Source organism: Primulina eburnea, chromosome 8 (assembly GCF_022965805.1).
Source record: "Primulina eburnea isolate SZY01 chromosome 8, ASM2296580v1, whole genome shotgun sequence".
NCBI classification, from domain to species: Eukaryota; Viridiplantae; Streptophyta; class Magnoliopsida; order Lamiales; family Gesneriaceae; genus Primulina; species Primulina eburnea.
Genome location: NC_133108.1, coordinates 44648680 through 44671492, shown reverse-complemented (window position 1 = coordinate 44671492; position 22813 = coordinate 44648680). Strand labels below are relative to the sequence as shown.

The following is a 22813-nucleotide window of genomic DNA, read 5'->3' as shown; positions in this document are numbered from 1 at the left end:
TGGAAGTCCCAAAAAAAGGTTATTAGATGATTTTTAAGAGAGTGATATATATTATAATAAGTTGAGCTTGTTTTGGAGTTATGTACTAAACTCTTAAATAAAAAATCATAAGCTATGATTTCTTAATATATATTTAGAAAGATTATTATTATAAAGTTTTAAAATTAAATTACTAAAAAGGTAATACATATATTATATGTTTATGAGTGTTTCCTTTTAATGAACATAATTAATTTTGTATTTATAGAGCTGTCACGAAAAAAAAAATATAAATGATCAGAGTATAAATGTGGGTAAAACACCTCAAGAATTGAGGTGTCCTTACCTAGTAGGAAGATAATACATGCATCTGAATAACCAACGGAATAAATTACAGAAAGACTTATTGAAAAACCAAGAAAGTCACCCTGCATGCACGCAAATGGCGGATGATGAAGAATCGCCGTTCGAACCGCGGATGATTTTGGTACGCGACCTAGCACCAAACACCACTCAAGATTATCTGAATCGCTATTTCACGCAATTCGCCGGCGTCACGGAATCCATTATCCCGCACAACAGTGTCACCGGAAGTCCCCACAGTTTTGGCTTTGTCGTCTTCAGATACTCAGCTGCTTTACGAATCCCTTTCATTCTGCAACTGCCACATTGCATTCATGATCGTTGCGTGAGTAATTAAACCGAAAAGATACATGTATTTCTTTCTTCTATCGTTTCTTGATTCTCTTTATCGTAATTCATTTGGCATTTTCTATGTATCCGAGTGTATAATTAGCGAGATTTCAGTTCACATACGAGTACTTGATCAAATCAAACTCAGGTTGAAGTTTCAAGGGCATTAAAAGGAGAAGATCTGCAAACTTTGGAATCTCAAAGAAAGGTTTCAACTTGTCACGATAATTTGGAAAGGGTTGGAAATTTTGACGAAAGAAAGATATTCGTACGAGGGAGGTCGCCACGTCGTCCCGGCTTTACCGATGACGAATTCCTGAGATTTTTTCAAGGTTTTGGCAATTTGATCGACTGTCGTTTCTGGAATGACATGGGTTTTGGTGACGTCATATTTAGGATGAAACGTGGTGCCGACAGAGTCTTGTACCGACGTTCCTACATTCTCAACGGTCGGCGTTTGACTGTAAATATATTGAAATGCATTCCTCTAGATCATAATGATGCCCGCAATCCAAACGTTAGCCGCGCCATAAATATTCAAGAAGAGGCGGGGGCAAGTTCTGGCAGTGATCATGCTAATGGTACAACCAGAGACATGCAACCGCAGGCTGCCCCAAGTGAGAGCCACACCAGAAACGTGCAAATTATTGCGGCTGCAGAAAGTTCTGGTACTGATCATGATAATGATACCAGAGACGTGCAACAACAGGCGGCCGAAAGTGCTAGAAACACCAGAGACATTCAAATTATTCCGGCTGCAGCAAGTTTTCATACAGGTCATCCACCGAATAATTCTGCACTTGATCGTAAGCGGAGAAATCATCGCAGTGCTAAAAATATGCAACAAGAAGCGGCAGCAAGTTCTGGTGCCGGTCATGTTGATACTACCACAGACATGCAACCACAGGCCGCAGCAAGCGTTAGCGACACCAGAGACGACGTGAAAATTGTTCTGGCTGCAGCAAGTTCTGGAACCGATTATGTTGATACTAACACAGACATGCAACCACAGGCCGCAGCAAGCGTTAGCGACACCAGAGACGACGTGAAAATTGTTCTGGCTGCAGCAAGTTCTGGCACCGATTATGTTGATACTACCACAGACATGCAACCACAGGCCGCAGCAAGCGTTAGCGACACCAGAGACGACGTGCAAATTGTTCTGGCTGCAGCAAGTTCTGGCACCGATTATGTTTATACTACCACAGACATGCAACCACAGGCTGCAGCAAGCGTCAGGGACACCAGAGACGTGCAAACTGTTCTGGCTGCAGCAAGTTCTGTTAATAGTACCACAGACATGCAACCACAGGTTGCCGAAAGCGTTAGCAACACCAGAGACATGCAAATTGTGCCGTCTGCTGCAAGTTCTGGTACTGATCATGTTAATAGCACGCGACCACAGGCTGCCGAAAGTGACAGCACTGAAGACATGCAAATTATTCCGGCTGCAGCAAGATCCGATCCTAGAAACAGGCAAATTATTCCGGCTGCAGCAAGTTCTCGGACAGGTCATCCATTGAATAATTCTGCCCACGGTCGTAGATGGATAACTTGTCCAAATGCAGGTCATATCTCTGCATCAGGCCGCACTTCTTTCCCTCCAAGCGACCAAAGCATACTACCATATCATACTCGGATGACTTACATGGCACCAGGTGTTACGAGGCTCCGTTTTCCTGGTCATCTTCCCGTCTTACATCAACCTTACAACGGAATGGAAATATACACCGCTGCTACCAATAACTTCCCTCTCGCAGGAGTGACTCATCAAGCTTACAATGGAATGGGAAGATATACCTATGCTGCCAATAATTTCCCTTCTGCGGGAGCGGGTAACTTCCCGCGATATTATGCCGGCCGTGGAAACTTCCCAATGGCGCGTGCTGATTATTCAAATCAAGATTTCACTTACTACTTCCCAATGGCGCCTGCTGATTATTCAAATCAAGATTTAGATTACTACTACTCAGTGGCGCCTGCTGATTATAATTCAAATCAAGATTTCAATTACTATGACAATACTAATGGATATTACTAGCTAGTATGTGGTGTAAGTTGAGCAGCTAAAGATTCTTGGAACATGAATTCGAGAAAAATATGCAGCAACATTACGTGAGTGAGTTTTTCATCTGATGGACTGACAATAACATTCTCAATGTGGTTTTCTTTCATCAACAAATTCATCATTTGATTGATCTCGTATCCATTCACATACATCAAATTAAAAAAAAAAAAAAAAAAAAAACTGACGTGAGTGATTTATTTTCTTCTTTTTTAGTATTATGTATATATAAATTTAACTGGATAAACAATTGATGATTCTAAGCATCTAAAACCAAAGAAAAATAGCTGAATCAATTATACACGATAATTAAACTAAAATAAAGTCAATCAAGAAACAATATATTCTTCTTCTTTTGTTTCCCTGAAACATAGAAACCGTATATTCTTAAAGCTGCTGACTAAGAAAAACCTGCACGCACACACACAAAAAAAAACCATATCTTCTAAGCATTCCTTTAGAATTCAAATGAATGGAAAATATCCATATTAGAAAATTTAAAGGACCCAATGCTACTAAATCAAACGGGCTTAAAAAACGAATTACAAAAATGACGTGGACCATTCTTGAAACTCCACTTCCATGTTTTGTTAGGACAACGACACATCATCTGATTCTTATATAATCACGAACGAACAATAGACAAATATCCAATGTCCCAATGGTTTCTTATTTTGATTTTTTTAGGAAATATGTATTGAGGTACCTTTGAAATTTGACTCTTCTCAATCACCCGAAGGACATTTAGCATATATTTTCTAAAAAAGAACTTACATTTTAAGATATAGATGTAAAATTTTAACAAATAAACATTAAAGGATGTCTTAAGTCTTAACCAACTTAACTAGTATTAGCCACGAGCCAGCGAGAGATGGTTTCACACAAATTAAGCAAAGGTACTCTTACAAATATTGTCAATGGATCAGAGAATAAGTTCGAGTATTTTCAGATGCAACATCACGATTTCTAAGTTACAACATCAAAGAAGAGAACTACAAGCCTCGACAATCGTTATACAAGGCGATGGGAATGGTGCCCCAATGAAATCCTCGTGGTCATCTTCTCAAAGATTTAGATCCTACAACACAAAACTACGGGTGGTTAGGGATTATTAAAGTCAACTACAAAAGCAAAAAGATATTCCCAGAATTATAAACAAAACTTGGAGGAGATGATTTGTAAAATAGCAATGTGATCGTGTGTAGGTTCATCTCCATCATGGGTAGGGCATCACCCCCTGAAATTAGAAATTTAAAAATTCTCCCTGATTTTTCAAAAATTGCGCGTACCACCCTTCATCTCCCTGAGTTCGTAGATCTACCCCCAATCGTGTAACAAGTCGAGTTGACACTGGATAGGTGAGCCACAATAGGTTTTGAAGAACCGAAAGAAATGCGTACTATGGAGCAAGTTCATGAAACTAAAGTTTTTCAAGCCACTAGAAAACAAATCAAGATGGTAACAACTAGCAAGCATGGTATTCAACACATGCATGGACAATCATCTCACATAATCAAATATGTTTTATATATCTAAATAAACAAAACTAAAGTTTTTCAAGCCACTAGAAAACAAATCAAGATGGTAACAACTAGCAAGCTTTGTATTCAACACATGAATGCACAATCATTTCACATAAGCAAATATGTTTTATATATCTAAATAAACAAGTTATAAACAAGTTTCCCTGAAATGTGTTACTTACTACTTGAGCGTTTTATGTTGCGGCAAAACTTGCTGCCACATTGACAACGAAAGGCCTTTATAGGATGGCCATGGTCATCAAAATCAATACCATAATCCTGCAAACAGGCCGTACCACTTCTTAGCTAATAAATTACTGAATCACTAATTAACGTATACTTCACGAATGTGCAATTGCCCTATTCACGTACATCCTTCTCATGTGCTGTATTAAGCAAGCAGACATTATGATCAGTTTGGAAGTCTGAGGCAAGCAATAGTAGACCGTAAACCCTAGTTTTCTGAGCATTAAAATGTTCCTTTTATGAGAGTTTAATTAAATAAAATACTATAAGACACTATTTGGTGCAAAAGACAAGACTTCACGTCCTTGTTTTATCCAGCGACTCAAATTTTACAATACGAGGAGTAAAAAATAATTAAGTTATCGTTATTTTTCAATTATCACCCTTATAGTATAGATTGTTTATTATAACATCCCACAAGCCAAACAATACCTAAGACATTGAATTAAAATTAAGTTTAACAGTCAAATCATTATTTACCAGTTAATGATTTCACTGGTGCTATAAATTTTCTTTATGGCATTCTAATTCGTCACAAAAGTTACCCACTTTCAATCGATCATTTGATAAGTAAGCAGATGATGATTCCATTAAAACGGTATGATGATGTATAACATCGTAACATGTATTACAATATCCTATACGCAGTGAACAGTAACTGTACTATACAACATCATCTCAGTGCATCATTCAAAAAAATCATGCCTTTAATATATGATTCGTTAACACATCTTTGAAGAGCTTGTTTAATGACATTAAACTGAAGACACTTTCTCTGATGAGCACTTGCTAGGTTCACTTAAAAAATGCATGTTCTTCAAACGGAACGAATAATCCCGTGCACATGGTGGTTCTAACCCGTCAATTGTTTATCCAAAGTTGCTTAACCAATATGCCGCAACCAAAATGAGTTTGACAGATGCTTTTAATGATCATGGGCTATCTCAATCTTGGGCTGCTTCTGAGGCCTTTTCTCGTAAACGAGCTCGCTCTGAGGAGCTTCTCCCTCATATCTTTCTAATGTGTCATTCCTCGTAACATTATCTCACGTCTGGAAAGTTTTTTCTTTACTCTCCCTAACATTCGAACTCAGGACCTCCAGACTTAATTACATGGATTCCTAGAGTGTGAATATTTGGTATCCACACTCTAAGAATCTATGGATTTATCCAGAAGGTCCTGACTTAGAGTGTTGTGAGAAACAAAAAGAACTCATTTCCAAGGATGAGGATATAATAGCGCATGGGAAAGTCCGTGAGGAAGAAAGCCCTTGAGGGAGCCTGTTTAAGGGAGAAGCCCCAAAGAGAACCTAATATCGGAATAGTCTATGGTCGTTACATGCTTAGACTAGAACAACAAGCAATCACAACCATCTAGTGTTAGGAGGCATTCATAAAGAATCTTTTTCGTTAAAAGTTAAGAATTACATGCCATCCTTCATTTAAAATGTTATTATCAAGAAAAATAAATAATAGCAATTCAAGACATGCCTGTTTGAAACCGAAATTTAATATAAAGTTTGACCAAAAATGAAAATGAAATTACCCAAGTGAGTTCTTCCTTGGCTTTCACGTTTCTCGTAGTAAAGAACGCTATCTGCAATGAGAGAAGAGATCCAGTTAAACTTCATGAGACGACTTGACTTTGACCGACATAGATAGTGGGACAAGGTAAAGAAAAGTGATCTCATACGTGATAATAGTGGTGATCAGGAGTCTCCACTTCCACAGGAATCTCAACCATGTTTGAGTCATAACATCTAAAGGCAAAAGGAAATTAAAGATTATCTACCATCAATATCAGAACCTGGATCTTTGAAATGAAAATCTAACTGAAGCACTTCCTGTTTACTGTGACAGCGGAAAGGGGAAGAGACACAAGGACACTATTAGTAAGGCCACTTGCATAATACAAGTCGACACGATCAAATCCCATGGTCATCAAAATTTCAAATAATAATTGTAATTTACAAGCAAATTCCTATAAACTAATAATTAGGATGCTGCACTGTCAAACCAAATCTAGAGGCTACAATCAATTATCAATCATATGGAAAAATATTAAAGAAAGATGACCGGATTAAAGTTTCAAAAATAGAAGAAATTATGGTATCAAATGCATAATTCTTAATAGATAATGAACTTACCTGTGATTGATAAACCTTGCAACATTTCCATAATAAGTAGCATCCAAACAAAGAGCTTCGTCTTTGAGTACTTCTTCTGCACCCCAATCAGCATCAAGAAGAACAGGATATGAATGTTTCTCCCCTTTGGGACTACGTGAAACACGATCAAAGAGCTCTGTGTTTGTTAAAACTTCTCCAACATACTCGCAAACAAATGCACCTTTTGGCAGGTCCTCCAGTGTACGTAGACCCCACCCTTTACCTTCAGGTGTCATAAACACCTAGGGAAACATGACATGGAATACACACAAAAAATTAATGAACCCCATGAAAAGATTTCAATGGACTGGAGCTAGGATGAGCGAGAATTCACTACCTGTAATTTGCGACTTATTCCTCTCTGCACTACTCGATTTCCACACAATTGATTGCAGCCACATTTCCACCAACATTCTTTAATGAACTTCCTCACTAGATGACCTTTACAAGGTTCAATGACATCTTCACTTTTTGATCTTTCAAGAACGCATTCCTTACAGAAGAACTGGCAGTGCTTCTTCGGATCACGATTCATGGAGATACACTCATTGAGAAAGTCCTCTCTAACAAGGCCGTCGGTAGTGTATGCAAATTCACCTCCATTTTCATGTGCACAGGGACAAGGAGTGGATAACAACAGACAATCCCCAGAACAAGTACCACAATAGTGGTTATCTCCCATACGAGCCAGAGAGAAATTCAAATATGCATTTTGAAAAACTGCGTTTTGGGGTATGTAAAAGAAAGATGGAGGACGCTCATCATTGACCTCATTCACTATAGTGATTACAACTTTTTCCAGTCCCTTGGCTATATCAATAACATCATCAGGTGAGCTGACAGTATTCAGAGCCACCAGCGGGTGATGGATAACCTCCAAGCTCGAACCATTCATTTCTTCAGCACAGCTCACTCTGTTTGATCCACGGTCATCTAGACTTGCCATCATCTTCAGAGGTGTGACATCATCCATGCCATTGCAAGTTGGAGGAAGTGGCAATGTATTGGGAAGAGTATCAACCAGAACAATTGATCCACTCACAGAACTAAAACCCAAGTATCCAGCACCTAGAGCATCCTCTGCTGCAGAAGATGAATACAGTAAGACAATTATAGTAGTTAAAGCCATGTTTCTGGTACAGCATCCAAATTTTTTTATGATATGAGACATATATCCATCACCAATGCAGTAAGTGATTAAGATCAAGTATATTAGGCCTTCCGCGAGCCAAGTCACAGCTTTGAGAGACAGAATCAAGAAAAGTTAACTTTTTCGACAGGCAAGGAAGCAATCATCAGTAATGAAGGACACTAACCTGGGATCTTTGCCAGTGCTCCAATGTTTATCAGTTCACTTGCAGCAACATTTCCATCAGCAGCGTCTATTCTTTGAGCAGCATGGGATACTGAAAGTTCAGGGCAGTCATCTGCAGTGGCACCATTCATACTCAAAGGACCTTCTTCATTCAACCTAACTGTGAATTTTTAACTATAATCCTAAAAATGACTAGTAGAATACAAAATAATGTAAAATTTAAGAAATAAAATAGCTGTGCTGGAGAGAATATTAAATGGAATCCTGCAAGGGCCATGTGTATGTTTGATGACAAGATTTTTACATCATGAGTATATCCAATCTGGAATCTGAATGGCATAAACCAAAAGCCAACATTCCACAAAATTCAACTGGCTAAAATGAAAATTAAATGTGTAAAGCTAATGGTCAGCATACACCCAAAAATTTACTTACTAACTCCATTTCATTGAGCACAAGCAATTAATATATACTAATGGCAAGTGAGTCTAGACCTAAGTATAAACAAGAAACACCCACAAAAATCTGGGGATCAAAAGAAATGATATTTCAGTCCGTCACAAAAATCTGGGGATCAACAGAAATGATATTTCAGTCCGTCGTCCAAGGTGACTAACTATACGAACAAAATGTTAAATATACACAGATAAGTATTGGTCTCTAAAATTGAGATTATTGCTGACAATTCAGTTTCAATCTACTAAAGAACGAAAATTTTGGACGCACTGACTCTGTACAGACAGAAGAGGAAAGGAAAAGGTATACCTGGATGGACCCTGGTGACAGGTGTGACATCAGTGACTGGCTCATCTTTAGGATTAATCAGAGTATGACTGGCATTGTTCCTTTGTTTGGGCGAGGGTGATAGAACAATGTCACACTTATTATTTGGCTCTTTTAGGCATTCAACATCAGATGATCTTGCAGAAACTGAACTCTTCTCCCCAGATTGCGGAGAGACAGATCCCTTTCCTCCGTCTCTCAGCGTCATTGGATGAGAAGGTGATCTTTCTCTTCCCAACGAGGTATTTTGCTGAATTCTGCCTCTGGCACTGAGCTGGCAGGGATCGTAGACAATCAAGGATTTGGCAGAAGTATGTTGCTCTTTTTTGTTGGCACCAAGTGATTGGCATGTGTCAACCTGCAAATTGGGATCCACTATACTGTGTGAACCATTTGCCTTTGGCAAATGGCCTTCAGGTAGTTCATCTGGTTCTTCTTTTGGCTTGACAAGTGAAATTTTGGGTACATTTGTATTAGAAGTACTTGAGGTGGAAGTTTGACCATCTCGATTTCTATGTCGCAGTCTTTTTAAAGGCCGTTCAGGCTCTTCAGAAGCCTGCACTTCTTCCTCCAAGTAATCCTCTTTCTATTATCGAGAGGTACACCAACAATTCATCATATTGAGTATAAGAATGAACGGAGACATTAATAAAAATACAGCCGCCAATGAGGGTTGATTAATATTGCATGGCAACAAATAAAGATTAAGTCACTCACTTCACTATTCACAATCTTTTTTGGATGCTCTGCTGCCTGACAAATGGCACAGATCAAATTATCAAATCATCAGCACTAACAAACCTTTTTCTTCTGTATATATAAAACACATAATCACAATTAAATTAATTTTAATTGAACAGCTAACACTGGGAACCAAAAAAGTAAGACTGATTTTTGAATCAATCACATACTTCATTCAAGATCTTCCTTGAGCACTCTGCAGCCTGAGAGACCGGAAAAACCAATGTCATGACAGATTGATAAAAAATAGAAAGATCAACAGCAGCAAGATTTTAATTAAACAAGAATAAGAAAAAAAACAAAAGAGAAAAGAGAATAAAACTGAAAGAAGAAAAGGATAGTTCAGAGCTGCATTTGGACCTTTTACAACAATCCTTGTTTCTATTCTTTTACATTGTGATGACTGATGATCACTGTATGTGGTTCTCTCCCACATAAGGATACGAAATAAAGAAACATAAAATCTACTTTCGCATCAGGTGTTACAAGAATTGAGAAATTAAAGTATTCTATCTAAAACACTTACCTCTACTTCATCTATATCAAAAATAGCATCAGCAAGGGCTCTATAGTTTTCCTCTTCAATAAGCTTCCAATTTTTATCAAACAACTTTAGCAGACTTTTCAATACCGGCTTCACCTTATCCTCAGAGATCCCAATACATTTCATAGCACGAAAGGCATTCGCAACCTTTACTTTTGTCTCCTTGCTCATTTCAACAGATTTTATAACTCGGAACTGATTTTTAGTGCCCCTGTAATCCATTATTTGCTATCAAATGGAACGATAGTTGGAAAACAAAAAACTACAAAAGTATTACAACTTATAAGCTTTTCACTGGTTGATGGGAGGCAACTCCAGCGCAGCAGGTCTTAAAACATCTCAACTTCAAGCACGTCAGTAAATTTTCGCACTTGATGTGTGCATGCATGCTAAGTTTTAACGTGCATATTCTTTCATATAAAAAAGTTTATATAAATTGCAAGTATGTTGCAGTTTGTTTGAGCTTTATTTTGTTATTGTATCATATGTTATATAAATCTCAAATATCAAATTAAGTTGATGAGAGATGTATTTTAGAAATTTTGGAAAAAAAATACAGTCAGAATATCAAAGATAGTTAGCAATACATAAAAATACACCGTCGGACAAAGTGGTTATCTTATGGTGCTCTTGCTCAGGATAGCAAAGATGATTGACTAAGTGTTGACACTGAAAACCCAATTTCACCACAAAGCAACTGTAGAAGACAATCAACCACGACAAATGATTCTCGGTTAACAAGTAGTCTTAGAACAACAAATTTCCCACGGCAGGAAACACAATAACATTCTTTTACATTCAGTTGTAATCATCGCCTTTTTATATTCAAATTCAAGAGAATCCTTATTCATACGCTTTTCCGTATAAAACAGAAAGCAACATGTAAGAATCTACAAAAACATTTTCACGGAAGGAAAAATAAACGCAGATCATACTCAATGGTCTCACAAAATTTGCGTCTTGACGTGTGAAAATGTGTATCTCAAATTTAATTTATTTTTTTAAAGAGAAAAAAGTTCAATAAGCTTTTTCCTACTCAGACAAGGCCAGACACGATGTTAAACAAAAACAATACTTTCTCCACCAAAAGAAACACGACAATCATCACAATGATAAAATGTAGTAAAAGAACATAAAACTTAAACACCCCAAAAATCGGAAACATAGACACAAAGAGTCAACACAGCAAACAAAATCCTCCGAAACTCAATTTAATCTCGCAAATCTAACAACTGAATCCTTCTACAACAGCGCAGATTGCTCCAGGTGAAGGTACGTCAAATGGGAAAAAGTAGCGAACACAGCGAAAGCCGAATTCGTCATCGGACATACAATGCACGACTGAAATGGAAGTTCTTACCAGGCAGCTACTGCGCTTGCCTCCGGCGATCTACAGCTGAAATAGGGAAGCCAGCTCCCCACGAGTGTATCTGAAACTGCATAATCCAAATATTGAAGAGGGGAAAGAGACTTTTAGCATCGGAAATGGTGAACTCCACGCGCCTAACTCGCGTTAGAGAACGAGGAAAAAATTTGCCTAGGAAAGATACAAGGAAAAAATTGGCTAACGACTTCAAAAAACAAGTACTCGATGTCATACAATCGGTCAAATCATATGAGTATATTATGTGATTCGCTTACCAATATTCACTGAACGTTTTATCAGAGATTTTTACATCCGAAAATTAGCCTTCAGTTTTCAACCGTCGATTTTTTTTATGTTCCGTCTTCGGATATTTTTTTAGTATCACATTTTCACATGAAATGTACTACAATTTGTATGATATAGTACCACAATTTTGTGGGTAACGAATGAACCCAAAGAAATGTTATGATTAAAGATTTTTCACAACTTCTCTTTTTTAAATCAATTTTTAAAAATTATTATTTTTATATAAAATATTGATTTTATTCGTAAATATTAACTAGATCAAACATATATAAATATAGTTACTTTGATTAATTGATATATATTTTATATTTTTTATATTATTATTAGATTAGATTTAGATAGATTAATAATCTTTTAAAACTCAATGCCATAAAACTTTCTTCAAATGAGAGGAAATATGCTTAAATTGTAATTTATGATTTTTCTATTTTTCACAAGCATGAAAACAAGAATCTACTATCTACACAAGCGAATTTATTAACTACATTGTAAAATCTAATACTAGTAACATGGAATAAAATGAGAGAGCATTATTTTTTAAAATAATCTCTCGTCTTAACTTGGCCATCCAATTTCACCACTTTTTCTATAACTTGATTAAAAATGTCAAAACGAGTTAAAAGAGACAAATTTAGTTTTTAAAAAATCAATTCAGCTCAAACTCGATTATTTTAAATATATATCAAAGATATACTTAATCAATTTTGTGAATAATTTGAAGCAACCAGCTGGTATCCTGCCACAACCCACAGAGATATACTTAATCAATTTTGTGAATAATTTGAAGCAACCAGCTGGTATCCTGCCACAACCCACAGCTACACGGGGTGCGGGGCGAGAAAATATTGTAGATATATTCGATCCATCTACTTTATATAGCTTATAGCGAATCCGACAACCTGACCTAGCTAGTTTGACGACGCCACCAACTTCCCCACATTAACGGGAGGGCCCAAGCCATTGATTATTCCCACCACCTTTTCAAATCCTTTTAATCCCGCGTAAACTGAAGACGGGGAAGAGCAACACGTAGCTGCTTTATCATTTCTCTCCAAAAACACAGTTCCAAAGTGAAAAGCAGAAGCAATGTCGGATCCTTGGAAGGCCGAGAGGTCTTTGAATCCGTTGCTTTTTTATTTTCATAATCTTGGTCACGAGCCCAAATGCTCTCTCTGGTAAATCTCCCATTATCATTTTGTGTATATATCTAGGTTAGCACAACAATTTATCAGGTTTCCATGATGAGTTCTTTTTTTTGTTCCCCTTATTTTTGTCACTTTGAATCTGCTGAGTAAGTCAACGTTGCTTCCATGCAATCATATCAGAAATAAGGCCAGCTCCTTACATGGATAATCTTGTTGCCATTTATAAGATTCAGCTCTACCTTGTTGCCAATGTTTTCTGAAGGTAAAAACGACTCTTACTGCAAACTGATGCGTCACATTGCTCAGACTATTGTATGTAATAATGTTACTATATTTTTAATCATTTCAGTTACTAGAACTCCAGTTTCCATATCAAGTTCTGCAGACCAATTGAGGAAGGAACTCGGCGAAATTGCTTTTAAAAAAAAACATTCTGGTACTTCATTTGAAGATGAGCAATTTGATAGGCAGTTTGAACGTGGATCGAAAAAATTTGAAACATGTGGAATGTCAAAGGATGGTAATTGTGAGCAATTTAATAGCCAGTTTGAATGTGGATTGGCACCAAAAGCAGTTTTTAAATTAATACTTCCAATTTTTATTTAAACGCAACAATTTTGGTAATTAAACTTTAAAAATATCGTGAAAGTAGTTATTATTGTTATCTTTAAAATTAGGTGCCAAAATTAATTATGTAGATTAACCAAATTGAATTGAAAAGTTGAATCTTTATTTTTTGGTCTTTTAATTTGGCTTTCATATAACTTTAAAAATAATTTTTTTTACGAATACGTACATGCATTCCTACCGCATAAAATGCATATAATTTTTTCGAGTCGAAAAAAAAATAATTTAACATAATCTATTAATTTGATCACATATCCATATAAACTAATAACATATATATTTCCCATAACACAAGTTGAAGGATACTCTTTCACTACCATGCAACACAATTTATTATCACGTTAATAAATAATGGCTCTTCCAAAAAATATTTAAAATGATTATATGAATTATAAAATATTAGTAGAACGAATATGGAATAAATAATAAAATGTGATTTTTAAAATAAAAATGTTTGAAACATATGTGAACATATATACTATATTAGAAATTTAAATAAGTAAGCTCATAACTTATTGTGTCAAATATACTTATATGAGTATTAAAATGAAGTTTATTATAAATTATAAATAAATAAAATGTTAGATTTTTGTCTTTTAGGAAAAAAAATGTTTCCCAATTTCACTTATTTATCAAACCAAGTAAAAATCGATCACTTGCCCTTTTAAAGCAACCGCCATTTTTTCAAGCAACGCACGAAAACAAAGACTATATACCGACCAGCTAACGGCTCTCATTTGAATGACACAAAGAACTGAAACATCAAGAAAACTCACTACTCACTCCGTAGGCATGCAAATGGCGGATGGAGAAGAGTCGTTATTCGTAGTTGGGACGATTTTGGCTCGTGACTTGGCGCCAAACACGACAGAAGATGATCTTAAACGCCATTTTACGCGATACGGTGACATTACAGAGGCCATTATCCCGTTCAATAAGGTCACTGGAAAGCCCCACAGCTTCGGCTTCGTCACCTTCTCCGACCCCTCTGTCATTACTGTCGTTCTTTCCAAGCCGCACCCCATTAATAACTTTTGGGTAAGTTGGATGTTCACTTTTCTCCACCCCATTAAAGCGAATGGGTTCTTGATAATCTCTTGTATGATAATACATATTTGGTTCTCTATGTTATAATTCTAATGTTAATTCATTTCTTGATCATAAATACTAGTGGATCAATATAAATTATAACGGACGCATACATGTAAACACACACACACACAAACACGTATATACGATTGTCTGTGTACATATTTATGATCCTTTGGTAATTTCTGGGTTTGTTTTTGTGTTTTTTTTTTTTTTTGAAAAAAAAAAAAATTATGTCACGGTAATGAGGAGGGCGACTTAACGTGTCATGACGGATGAAATTAACTCGTTGTTCTCATAGAATTAGACGTGAACTACGTGCTCAACTTGGTTGGTTTTTGTTCGTTTTTACATAGCTATGAAAAATGATGTGTTGATTAGTAATTCACATTGACTCCAATCATAGGCTGAAGTTTCAAGAGCCATGAAAGGAGAAGATCTGCAAACTTTGGAATACCAAAGAATATATGTACCTCGTCCTATATCTTCCAGTCATATATTTGAAGGGCCAGGAGACAGAAACAAAAGAAGTATAGTTGTATCCGGAACGGGCTTATCTCGATTTACTAAGCACGAAGTGATGGAATACTTTCTAGGTTATGGCAATGTGTTTTCTTGTCCGTTCATTTGTGGCGAAAGTTGTGGCTTAGTTATCTTTAGCACTGAGCGTACCATTGATAGAGTTCTTCGTAAGAGCATCCACAACCTCAACGGGAGGTGTTTAGACGTGTGGCGATGGTATGGGGATTATGTTCATAGTAACAATATCAGCCTTACTTACGGTGGAGTAGATAGGAATGCTCCCAAAAACCATCGTGTTATTCTTGGATCTCAAGCTAGTGTGGCCAGTTTTGACGATCAAATGCCGGAAGGCAAGGCGAGACGACCAAATATATCAGCTCCAAACGTGACCATTAATCCTCAAACAAGACATCTCATTAATTTTGGAGGGTATTGGCCGAATGAGGCCGGTTTTGGTAGTCAAAGTGTAGTAAGACGATATGAATTAGCTCCTTATAATAAGAAGGACCCTTGCGCAAATTATCGCGCTAATCTCCGGTATTCATCGAATGAGGGTGGTTTTGGTAATCACGAGATAATACGACGTTACGGATCAGCAGCTCCAAACGTCAACACGAATCGTGGGATTAATCTTGGATATGGGTCAAATAATGTAGTTTTTGGTAATCACGTGGTAACACGACCAGATGAATCAGCTCCTAGCATGACGACCCGTCACATAAATCGCGGTATTGATCTTGGATCTCTGTCCAACAATGCAGTTTTTGGTGATCACGGGGTAATACAACCAGCATCTAACACGGTAATTTCTCACACAAACCGCAGAGTTATGCCGAGTGAGGGTGTTTTTGCCAATAACCAGCTGGAATGGGAACAACCGTTTACATCGTTTCGGCCTATTCTTGGTAGAGATGTCGGAAAATCTTCTTCATCAAATGATCTGCCCAGCCAAGAAGAATTCGAATTTTTTTACTCATATAATCAGAATTAATGGTCCTGAGGCAGTTTAACTGAACTTGATTAATGCAGCTGCCATGCATGCTGTAAAAGCATAAAATCCAAGAAATACAAAATCTTCAAAGATTGAATTTGAATTCACGTTAGTACATTGGTGTGTACGTGAATATATAGTACTATGATTCGGAATAGTAAATTCTGTTTGCTTAATTTGTTGAAGAATATGTGGACTTTAATTTCATAAGTGTGTATTTGTCTATATTTTGGGGAGACTGAGAAACATTTTATCGAGTTATATTTTTTTTAACGAAAGAACATGCAATCTAACGATTTACTCGTTTAAAATTAAAATATGGTTCATTTCAATACTTGTTATAACTTGTAAGTACGTATCTCTTTTCTTTATTGGTCTGATGACTGGTTGAGACAATGAGTTTTTTTGTTAGTTATAAAATTATTTATTCAAATTTTAATATACCATGTTCGTATTAGTTATAAGATTATAATAAATTAAATGAAAAATATATGACTAAAAATGTCACGTTAATGTACTTGGGAATTCAACGATGAGGTGCTTTATTCAGAAGTTGACATTGAACTCAAAATTAGTTATTAAGATTACTAATGTAGTGAGAATTAATGTTTACAATCAGCAGCAATACAGTAGCCTTCGAAAGTCTTTTCGTTTTCCTTTTTGTATAGGTGAATTGTCCAGAAAAGTGATATAGCAGCAACCTCGCTGGACGGCGTCCTGGTGCACTCCTAACAGTTTCTGGCCCTGGCCGGATTATCAAACATTCGCATAAATGCCTGGCCTGTGGTTATGATCTCTAGCTTATTGCAAGCTTTTTTGTTGATGGATTATATCGTATTCTGTTTTACTTGTTATGCTACAAAACTAACACTTCGGGTTCCAAACTTGGACCATGACTTTATATTTGAAACTTAGCAATATTTGCAACTGTTGTATTTCGAAATCAATCCAACATAAGATCATTATATATTATTTAAAATACAACACCGTAACACGAAATTATGTTCATGTTCATGAAGCTGGTTTTACTTCACACAAGCCACAACCATGGGTTGACATTTTAGAGGAAGAATACAAAGTTCTTTTCAACATAATCAATACGGTAGCAACCTGTGTCCAGCAATGGATTCCAAGATCCATGTGTGTGGAATGGCAACAGCGTCATTTTCTTTGGCTAAATCACTGGCATATGCCACACTATTTGCTTCGACTTGGGTGTTAAACACGACAAGACATATAGAAACTTCTTCAGGATTGTGTTTTTGTTCTGCTATCTGCTCCAAGCTCCATACAGTTCCTCCACCATCTGTAACTAGGGCTAAAAGATCGCTCTTGTAAGCTGGAACAAAATCACCAAGAAAACAGAACCGCAAACCATCAAAAAGCTTTGGAGCCTGCGTATCATATAAGTGTGAAAAAGTCAATCCCTAGTGCCACATCACCACTCAAGATTAGGTCTGGACTATAATCCAAGTTTCAAATATTCTTACCAAAAATACTTGAAGTAATTAGTAGTCTTACATATCTTCATGCTTAAAAAAGATTGTGCCATAGCTCACTCAATAGGCACTAGCCAGAGTCTCGTTTTTGTCAAGACAGCTTTTAATCTAAGCAAATATACAACTCCCCTGTGTTTATGACAATGAAGACAATTTCATATGCCGGTCCCTCGAAGGCTCTACGACAAATCATGAATTGACTTATAAGCTCTTCCGTCTAATATACTAACTAGTCTTTTGAGTTTCGGCTCTTCACTGAGACTTACGCCTTAATAAACTGAAAAGTAAAATTAAGAATGAATTTCTCTCTTTATGTTAGAGGTACTTACATCATTTAATGCCCTCAGTCTTCCTGTTCTTGGGCCATCATGAACACCATGATTGTCCAGCTCAACTTCAAAATCTTCTTCACCCACAGGACATTTTGCTTCCATGCACAATTCAACCCCTAAAAGTAAATGTATAGGCCTTTATTAGTTTGATTAAAACAAAACAAGATCGAAGGCAAGTCTAAATAGTAAATAGACTACGTATTGTGCTCACAATCCGAGTTAAGGACCCATCTTCCATTTAAAATTGCCATGAGAACTTTTAGAGTTCTACTGCAAGCCCCTTTTTCATCTGTGGCTGCAATCACATGAGTAACATTTGGATTCCAGGACTTGGAAACTTTAGCACCACAAACCGAAGCAAACTTGATCATCAAATGCTGAAAGCGAAGCAATGATATAAGATATTAGTTTGATATATTTTGCTTTTCTTCGGTGAGAATAGTGATAAATTCAGCACAACAAATTGGAGTCCATATATGGATATAGTTAGTCCTGAAAAACTGTACTTCAGGTTGTAACCAGAAAATATGATACAATGTTCGGTTGGAACCAACCTTTTCTTCGGAAGACAGAGCAGATGCACATAAAACCCATTCTTGAGGTCCATTAGTAGAACGGGCCCAAAAAGACTGTTCCATGGATCTGTGTGGAAGAAAACAAAAATAATCCATCATTGGCCATTGTTCTAGTAATTTAAAGCCCCTACAGACAGACCTCTATTATACTTCATTTCAGATTTTTTTAAAAAAAAGACATGAATCCACCAATCACCCATCAAAATGTCCTACAGATTACTTCTTTTAAAATATATTCAGCACACACATTAATCAAAAATTTTAGGCATCTGGCTAAAACCTTCTTACAAGAGCCAGTAACTGCTTATTCACGTAACATGCAAAACAAATGGTCAAGGAGATTTTACAGGCATGGTGATTAGCATTTGAGGACACATGTATCAAATGATGAAGAAGAATTAAGTTACTACATTGATGGTAAAGAACGGGCATACAGAGGAGTGGAGAAGGACTGCGTTTGGTTACGCTTTCTTGAGTTGGACTTTTCACTCGGAAATTTAATATATTTGTGAGCTGGGCACAGCATTAAAAAATCATCCTGCATATCAAGAACCTTATAAGACAACAGGCCAAAACGAGTGTATATAATCAATTTATAAAATTATAGGATGCTCACACAATCCCATCTGCAGTCCGGGATTTTGGCTGCACAGGGAATATGATAACTCCTACAGCATGACCTTGCCAAGCACCCAAGTGCTGCTCCCTTTACACCACAGCTACTGCACTTGAGCTTAGCAGCTCTCGCCAATTCAGAATCCAAATTCTTAATAGTTTCTCCAACATAATAGACTTTAGGGGCCCTAAACAACAATATATTTCACTTTAATAGAGTTATTCATTTGAAAACCAAGTAAGAACATACAAGATCTATAAAGTCATGAGAAGTTTATTTTTCATTGCTGATATAACAGAAAAAGAAAATTTTGCATTACCTTTAAGTTGCTCTTTTGAAAATTGAGATTGGACAGAAAATAAGGCTAATGGACACAAAAATCAAACTCACCATTCTATGCATTTTTGGTGGACGGGAATGACTTTAGAAAGAGTGGTTTCACCTCTTGATACTTCCTTTCCATCTGCATACTGCAGCATAGGTCCACTCCCCTGTAACACCAATTAACTATCTCAAATATTAATGCAAGCACATTTTATCACAGTAATATCTCAAGAGGAAAGTGAAGCGTTCTTGACCAAAAATACTATTTATATCGAAATGAAACTTACGTCTGTTATTTCAGAAGAGTGGCAAAATGCACAAATACTTCCATCCATGTATGGTGCGGCACCAAGAACAGATGAAGACATGATGGAATTATGTTCTGGATATTTACCCTCCAAGTTACAGCTGACAACTGCAGCTTTATCGAATTGAGAGATTGTATCTTTTTTATACTCGTGGCTCCAAATAACATCATCAGACAACCCATAATGTAGCTTCTTTTGTCTCTTGATTTCCCTTTTGTGAAATGTGTCTTCTGGATTAGTTTTATAATCCACTTCACCAGACGGCACAACTAGAGTGTCTCCTTCGCAACTCTGGGCCACAGATTTTTCTGCACACTGGAGATTTGCACTAATGAATATTATGGAAAAGAGATTCTTGATAAGTAGCAAATATTGTATAGGATAAGATTAAGCAAGAAATTGTTTCATTTATAAACACAATCCGCTGGCAACTAGATTTAACCTACTGAGCTTCTAGAGGCAAGATACTTTAAGATACTCTTATTAAAAAAAGTAAGATTTGAACTAACCCCATTTCCACTGCCCAGGTCGCTATTGCAACCTTCTGCATATTTGTCACTACCATCAGAGGGTGAGCTTCCTGGAGACAATTCTGGGGCACGGTTCACTTCTAATTCTTCAGATACAGAGCAGAAATTGGCCACATTTTTCTCCACTGGAGATACCTGGTCTGCTTCCGATGCCAATCCACATTCAAACTGCTTCTCATATCGCTCACACCCACCATCTTTTGAAAATCCACGTTTTCCATTTTTTTTCATTAACTCAATCTCATCTTCCAATGAAGTATCAGAATGCTTATTTTTTGGAGCAATTTCACCGAGTCCCTTACTCAGTTGTCCTACAGAAGACGATATTGAAATTGGAGTTTTGGTACCTGTGATGAGCAAAAACTAGTAACATTATGCACAATAGTTTGAGCAACGAGACCCATCAATTTACAGTAAAGAGTGTATTTTCTTACCAGCAGAAAACATTGGAAACAAGGTAGAGCTGAAAGTAGCATCCAAATTCTTATAAATGGCAACAATGTTATCCATGAAAGGAGCTGGTCTGATTTCTGTAAAATGCATCAGTTTTTTCTAATCAATATTCGACATGGAATCATGAATACCAAATAATCAGTGGTGCAATCATAGGCCAGGCAAACGAATTGTTAACTCCCTCAAAATGTGAACTTTATACTGAAATAATGGATAAATATCTGACAAACAAAATGTCGAAACCTAGTACCTTGATCCGTGAAATGTTTCTGGCATGAAGGACACTCAACGGTGAGTTTGCTTGGTTTTGGGACACAAACACTACAAAATAGGGAAAAAATCAGAATAAAAATTTTCATGATTCACGGAAGAATTAAATCAAAAGAGAGAAGGCCAGAACGAACTTGCAGAAAATGTGATTGCAGGGAAGCAACATCGGCTTATTCAGCATATGAAAACTGACAAAAAAAACAGGGGAAATCAAATAATTGATCAAGCAAGCTGATAAATTATTCGAATAACCTCTATATATATATATATATATATATATATATATATATATATATATATATATAGACACACACACACACACACGGAGGTGTTGCCTAAAATGGCGATTTACCAGAGAGGGCATTTGAGCTCGAGACCAAGCTTCTGGAAATTGAAAACCAATGGATTCAAAGACCTCGCGGCTTTGCGATAATCCGACATTGCTTATTCTTTCCCCTTTGGTTTAGGATTTTCCACTTCGGAACTGTGAGATTGGGGAGAAACGATTAAGGACAGTCACAGATGAAAGGGTTTGAAGGTGGATTTGGGGTGATTTTTATTTTATTTTATTTTTTTGGCGGAGGCGCGTGAACTTTGAAACTGGCGGGAACTACCTTGGCGGGTTTTTTCATCTTGGATTTCGGCTCCATCCGGCTTTTCACAGATCTCTAGTTTCAACGATCTCTTGTTGTGGGACACACACGCGCGATTTGATTGATTAATAAAACACTTCATTTTTTTGGGTAAAATAACTCATACTATATATTACTTTACACTAATTTACTATGTTAGAACAAAATAAATAACTTTAAATAAACATATAATATTTTGATGGTATAAAAAGTTTTAATAAATCTTTTGGTTTATTATAAACATTAGAGCAATTATCTTTAAACAAAAATGTTTCTTCCTTTTTTAAAATATAAATTTTTATGTTTTTAACCTCAAATTATGATTCTGGTTTTACTTATTTTAATTCAAATTAAAAAATTGGTCTCGTACAATTATGATTCTTTAAAAATAATTATAATATTTTGGTAAAAAATTTGAAAACTTTTACACAATATTTATTTCTAATCCAAACACTTGAAAAATAATATTTTTAGCATGTTATTAAAAAGTTTATATTAGAAACATTTATATATCAAACAATCTACCTAATAAATATTAGTCTTTCACTTTCTTTTTAAGAATCACCTACTTCTTATGCACAATTGTATTTAAGAATTTTTTTACATATAGGTCATCTCACATCTTGCTTGGTAGATGTTCTTCTTCCACTTTTTATTTGAGCACTCATAGTTTTGTTGACCATCACTCTATTGATTTCTCAATTATTCTCATTTATTTTGCTGGAAACATACTTGGAGAAATCAAGGATTTGACAACCTCAAAGGCCATACAAGGAAGAACATTAAAGACCAATGGAGATGAAAAATATTGTCTCATGGGAGTATCACTGGTCAATCCAAAAGAAAATTACTAAGCTTGGATGAATATCTTTGCAAATGACTATGCATATATGTATGAAGTATCATACACATTGAGAAAAAATAAAATAAGTAGGTTAGGGATAGTAGTTGTACTTTTTTGTACTTGTTTGTCATGATTTGACAAGTGTTTTTCTGATGTGTAGACTTGAAAAATTTTGTTCTTGGAAACATATTGTTAATATTATACACGTTGCTTAGGATTTGTTTACATGTATTTGTATTTTTGGCTTGTCAAATTTACAAGGGAACTATGCCCAATTTTTTTTAAAAAAAACGATGAAATAACCTATTTTTTTTTTATGTGGCACGTA

The 22813-nt window shown here is 36.1% G+C and overlaps 2 protein-coding genes across 5 annotated transcripts; both read right to left on the bottom strand.

The window, feature by feature from the left end:
* Positions 1–2926: 2926 nt before the first annotated feature.
* On the bottom strand, positions 2927–11569 carry LOC140840230 (probable inactive histone-lysine N-methyltransferase SUVR2). Of its 2 annotated transcripts, XM_073207460.1 has the most exons (13): positions 11417–11550; positions 10341–10384; positions 10039–10267; positions 9683–9715; positions 9489–9524; positions 8754–9357; positions 7990–8148; positions 7011–7756; positions 6653–6915; positions 6199–6265; positions 6052–6102; positions 4443–4539; positions 2927–3148 (listed from the first exon to the last, which is right to left on the bottom strand). In XM_073207460.1, the coding sequence occupies exons 3-13, from the start codon at positions 10225–10227 to the stop codon at positions 3138–3140; spliced, it is 2256 nt and encodes a 751-aa protein (XP_073063561.1). In that variant the 5' UTR covers positions 10228–10267; positions 10341–10384; positions 11417–11550; the 3' UTR covers positions 2927–3137. The 2 variants fall into 2 exon arrangements, with proteins under 2 accessions (XP_073063561.1, XP_073063560.1); XM_073207459.1 differs by lacking the exons at positions 2927–3148; positions 10341–10384 and adding an exon at positions 3837–4087 and having other exon boundaries at positions 11417–11569.
* Positions 11570–17032: 5463 nt separating this feature from the next.
* On the bottom strand, positions 17033–21629 carry LOC140840228 (BRCA1-associated RING domain protein 1-like). 3 transcript variants are annotated; one of them, XM_073207456.1, is made up of 13 exons: positions 21362–21629; positions 21144–21197; positions 20990–21060; positions 20721–20816; positions 20266–20633; positions 19736–20071; positions 19515–19615; positions 19125–19311; positions 18919–19046; positions 18488–18575; positions 18145–18310; positions 17931–18049; positions 17033–17496 (listed from the first exon to the last, which is right to left on the bottom strand). In XM_073207456.1, exons 1-13 carry the CDS (start codon positions 21448–21450, stop codon positions 17197–17199), a joined length of 2103 nt encoding a protein of 700 aa, XP_073063557.1. In that variant the 5' UTR covers positions 21451–21629; the 3' UTR covers positions 17033–17196. The 3 variants fall into 3 exon arrangements, with proteins under 3 accessions (XP_073063557.1, XP_073063559.1, XP_073063558.1); XM_073207458.1 differs by having other exon boundaries at positions 20266–20597; XM_073207457.1 differs by having other exon boundaries at positions 18943–19046; positions 21362–21628.
* Between the last annotated feature and the right edge of the window lie 1184 nt (positions 21630–22813).

What these genes read in the sequence shown, in the direction of transcription:
- LOC140840228 (XM_073207456.1), bottom strand. Translation starts at nt 21,450, where the DNA reads ATGTCGGATTATCGCAAAGCCGCGAGGTCTTTGAATCCATTGGTTTTC. An exon ending in GAGCTCAAATGCCCTCTCTG is followed by an intron (nt 21,198 to 21,361) that starts GTAAATCGCCAT and finishes TTTTTTTGTCAG; the next exon opens with TTTTCATATGCTGAATAAGC. An exon ending in CACCAAAAATGCATAGAATG is followed by an intron (nt 19,312 to 19,514) that starts GTGAGTTTGATT and finishes ATTGTTGTTTAG; the next exon opens with GGCCCCTAAAGTCTATTATG.
- LOC140840230 (XM_073207459.1), bottom strand. Translation starts at nt 10,227, where the DNA reads ATGAGCAAGGAGACAAAAGTAAAGGTTGCGAATGCCTTTCGTGCTATG. An exon ending in TTGATATAGATGAAGTAGAG is followed by an intron (nt 9,716 to 10,038) that starts GTAAGTGTTTTA and finishes CCGGTCTCTCAG; the next exon opens with GCTGCAGAGTGCTCAAGGAA. An exon ending in AAAAGATTGTGAATAGTGAA is followed by an intron (nt 9,358 to 9,488) that starts GTGAGTGACTTA and finishes TCTCGATAATAG; the next exon opens with AAAGAGGATTACTTGGAGGA.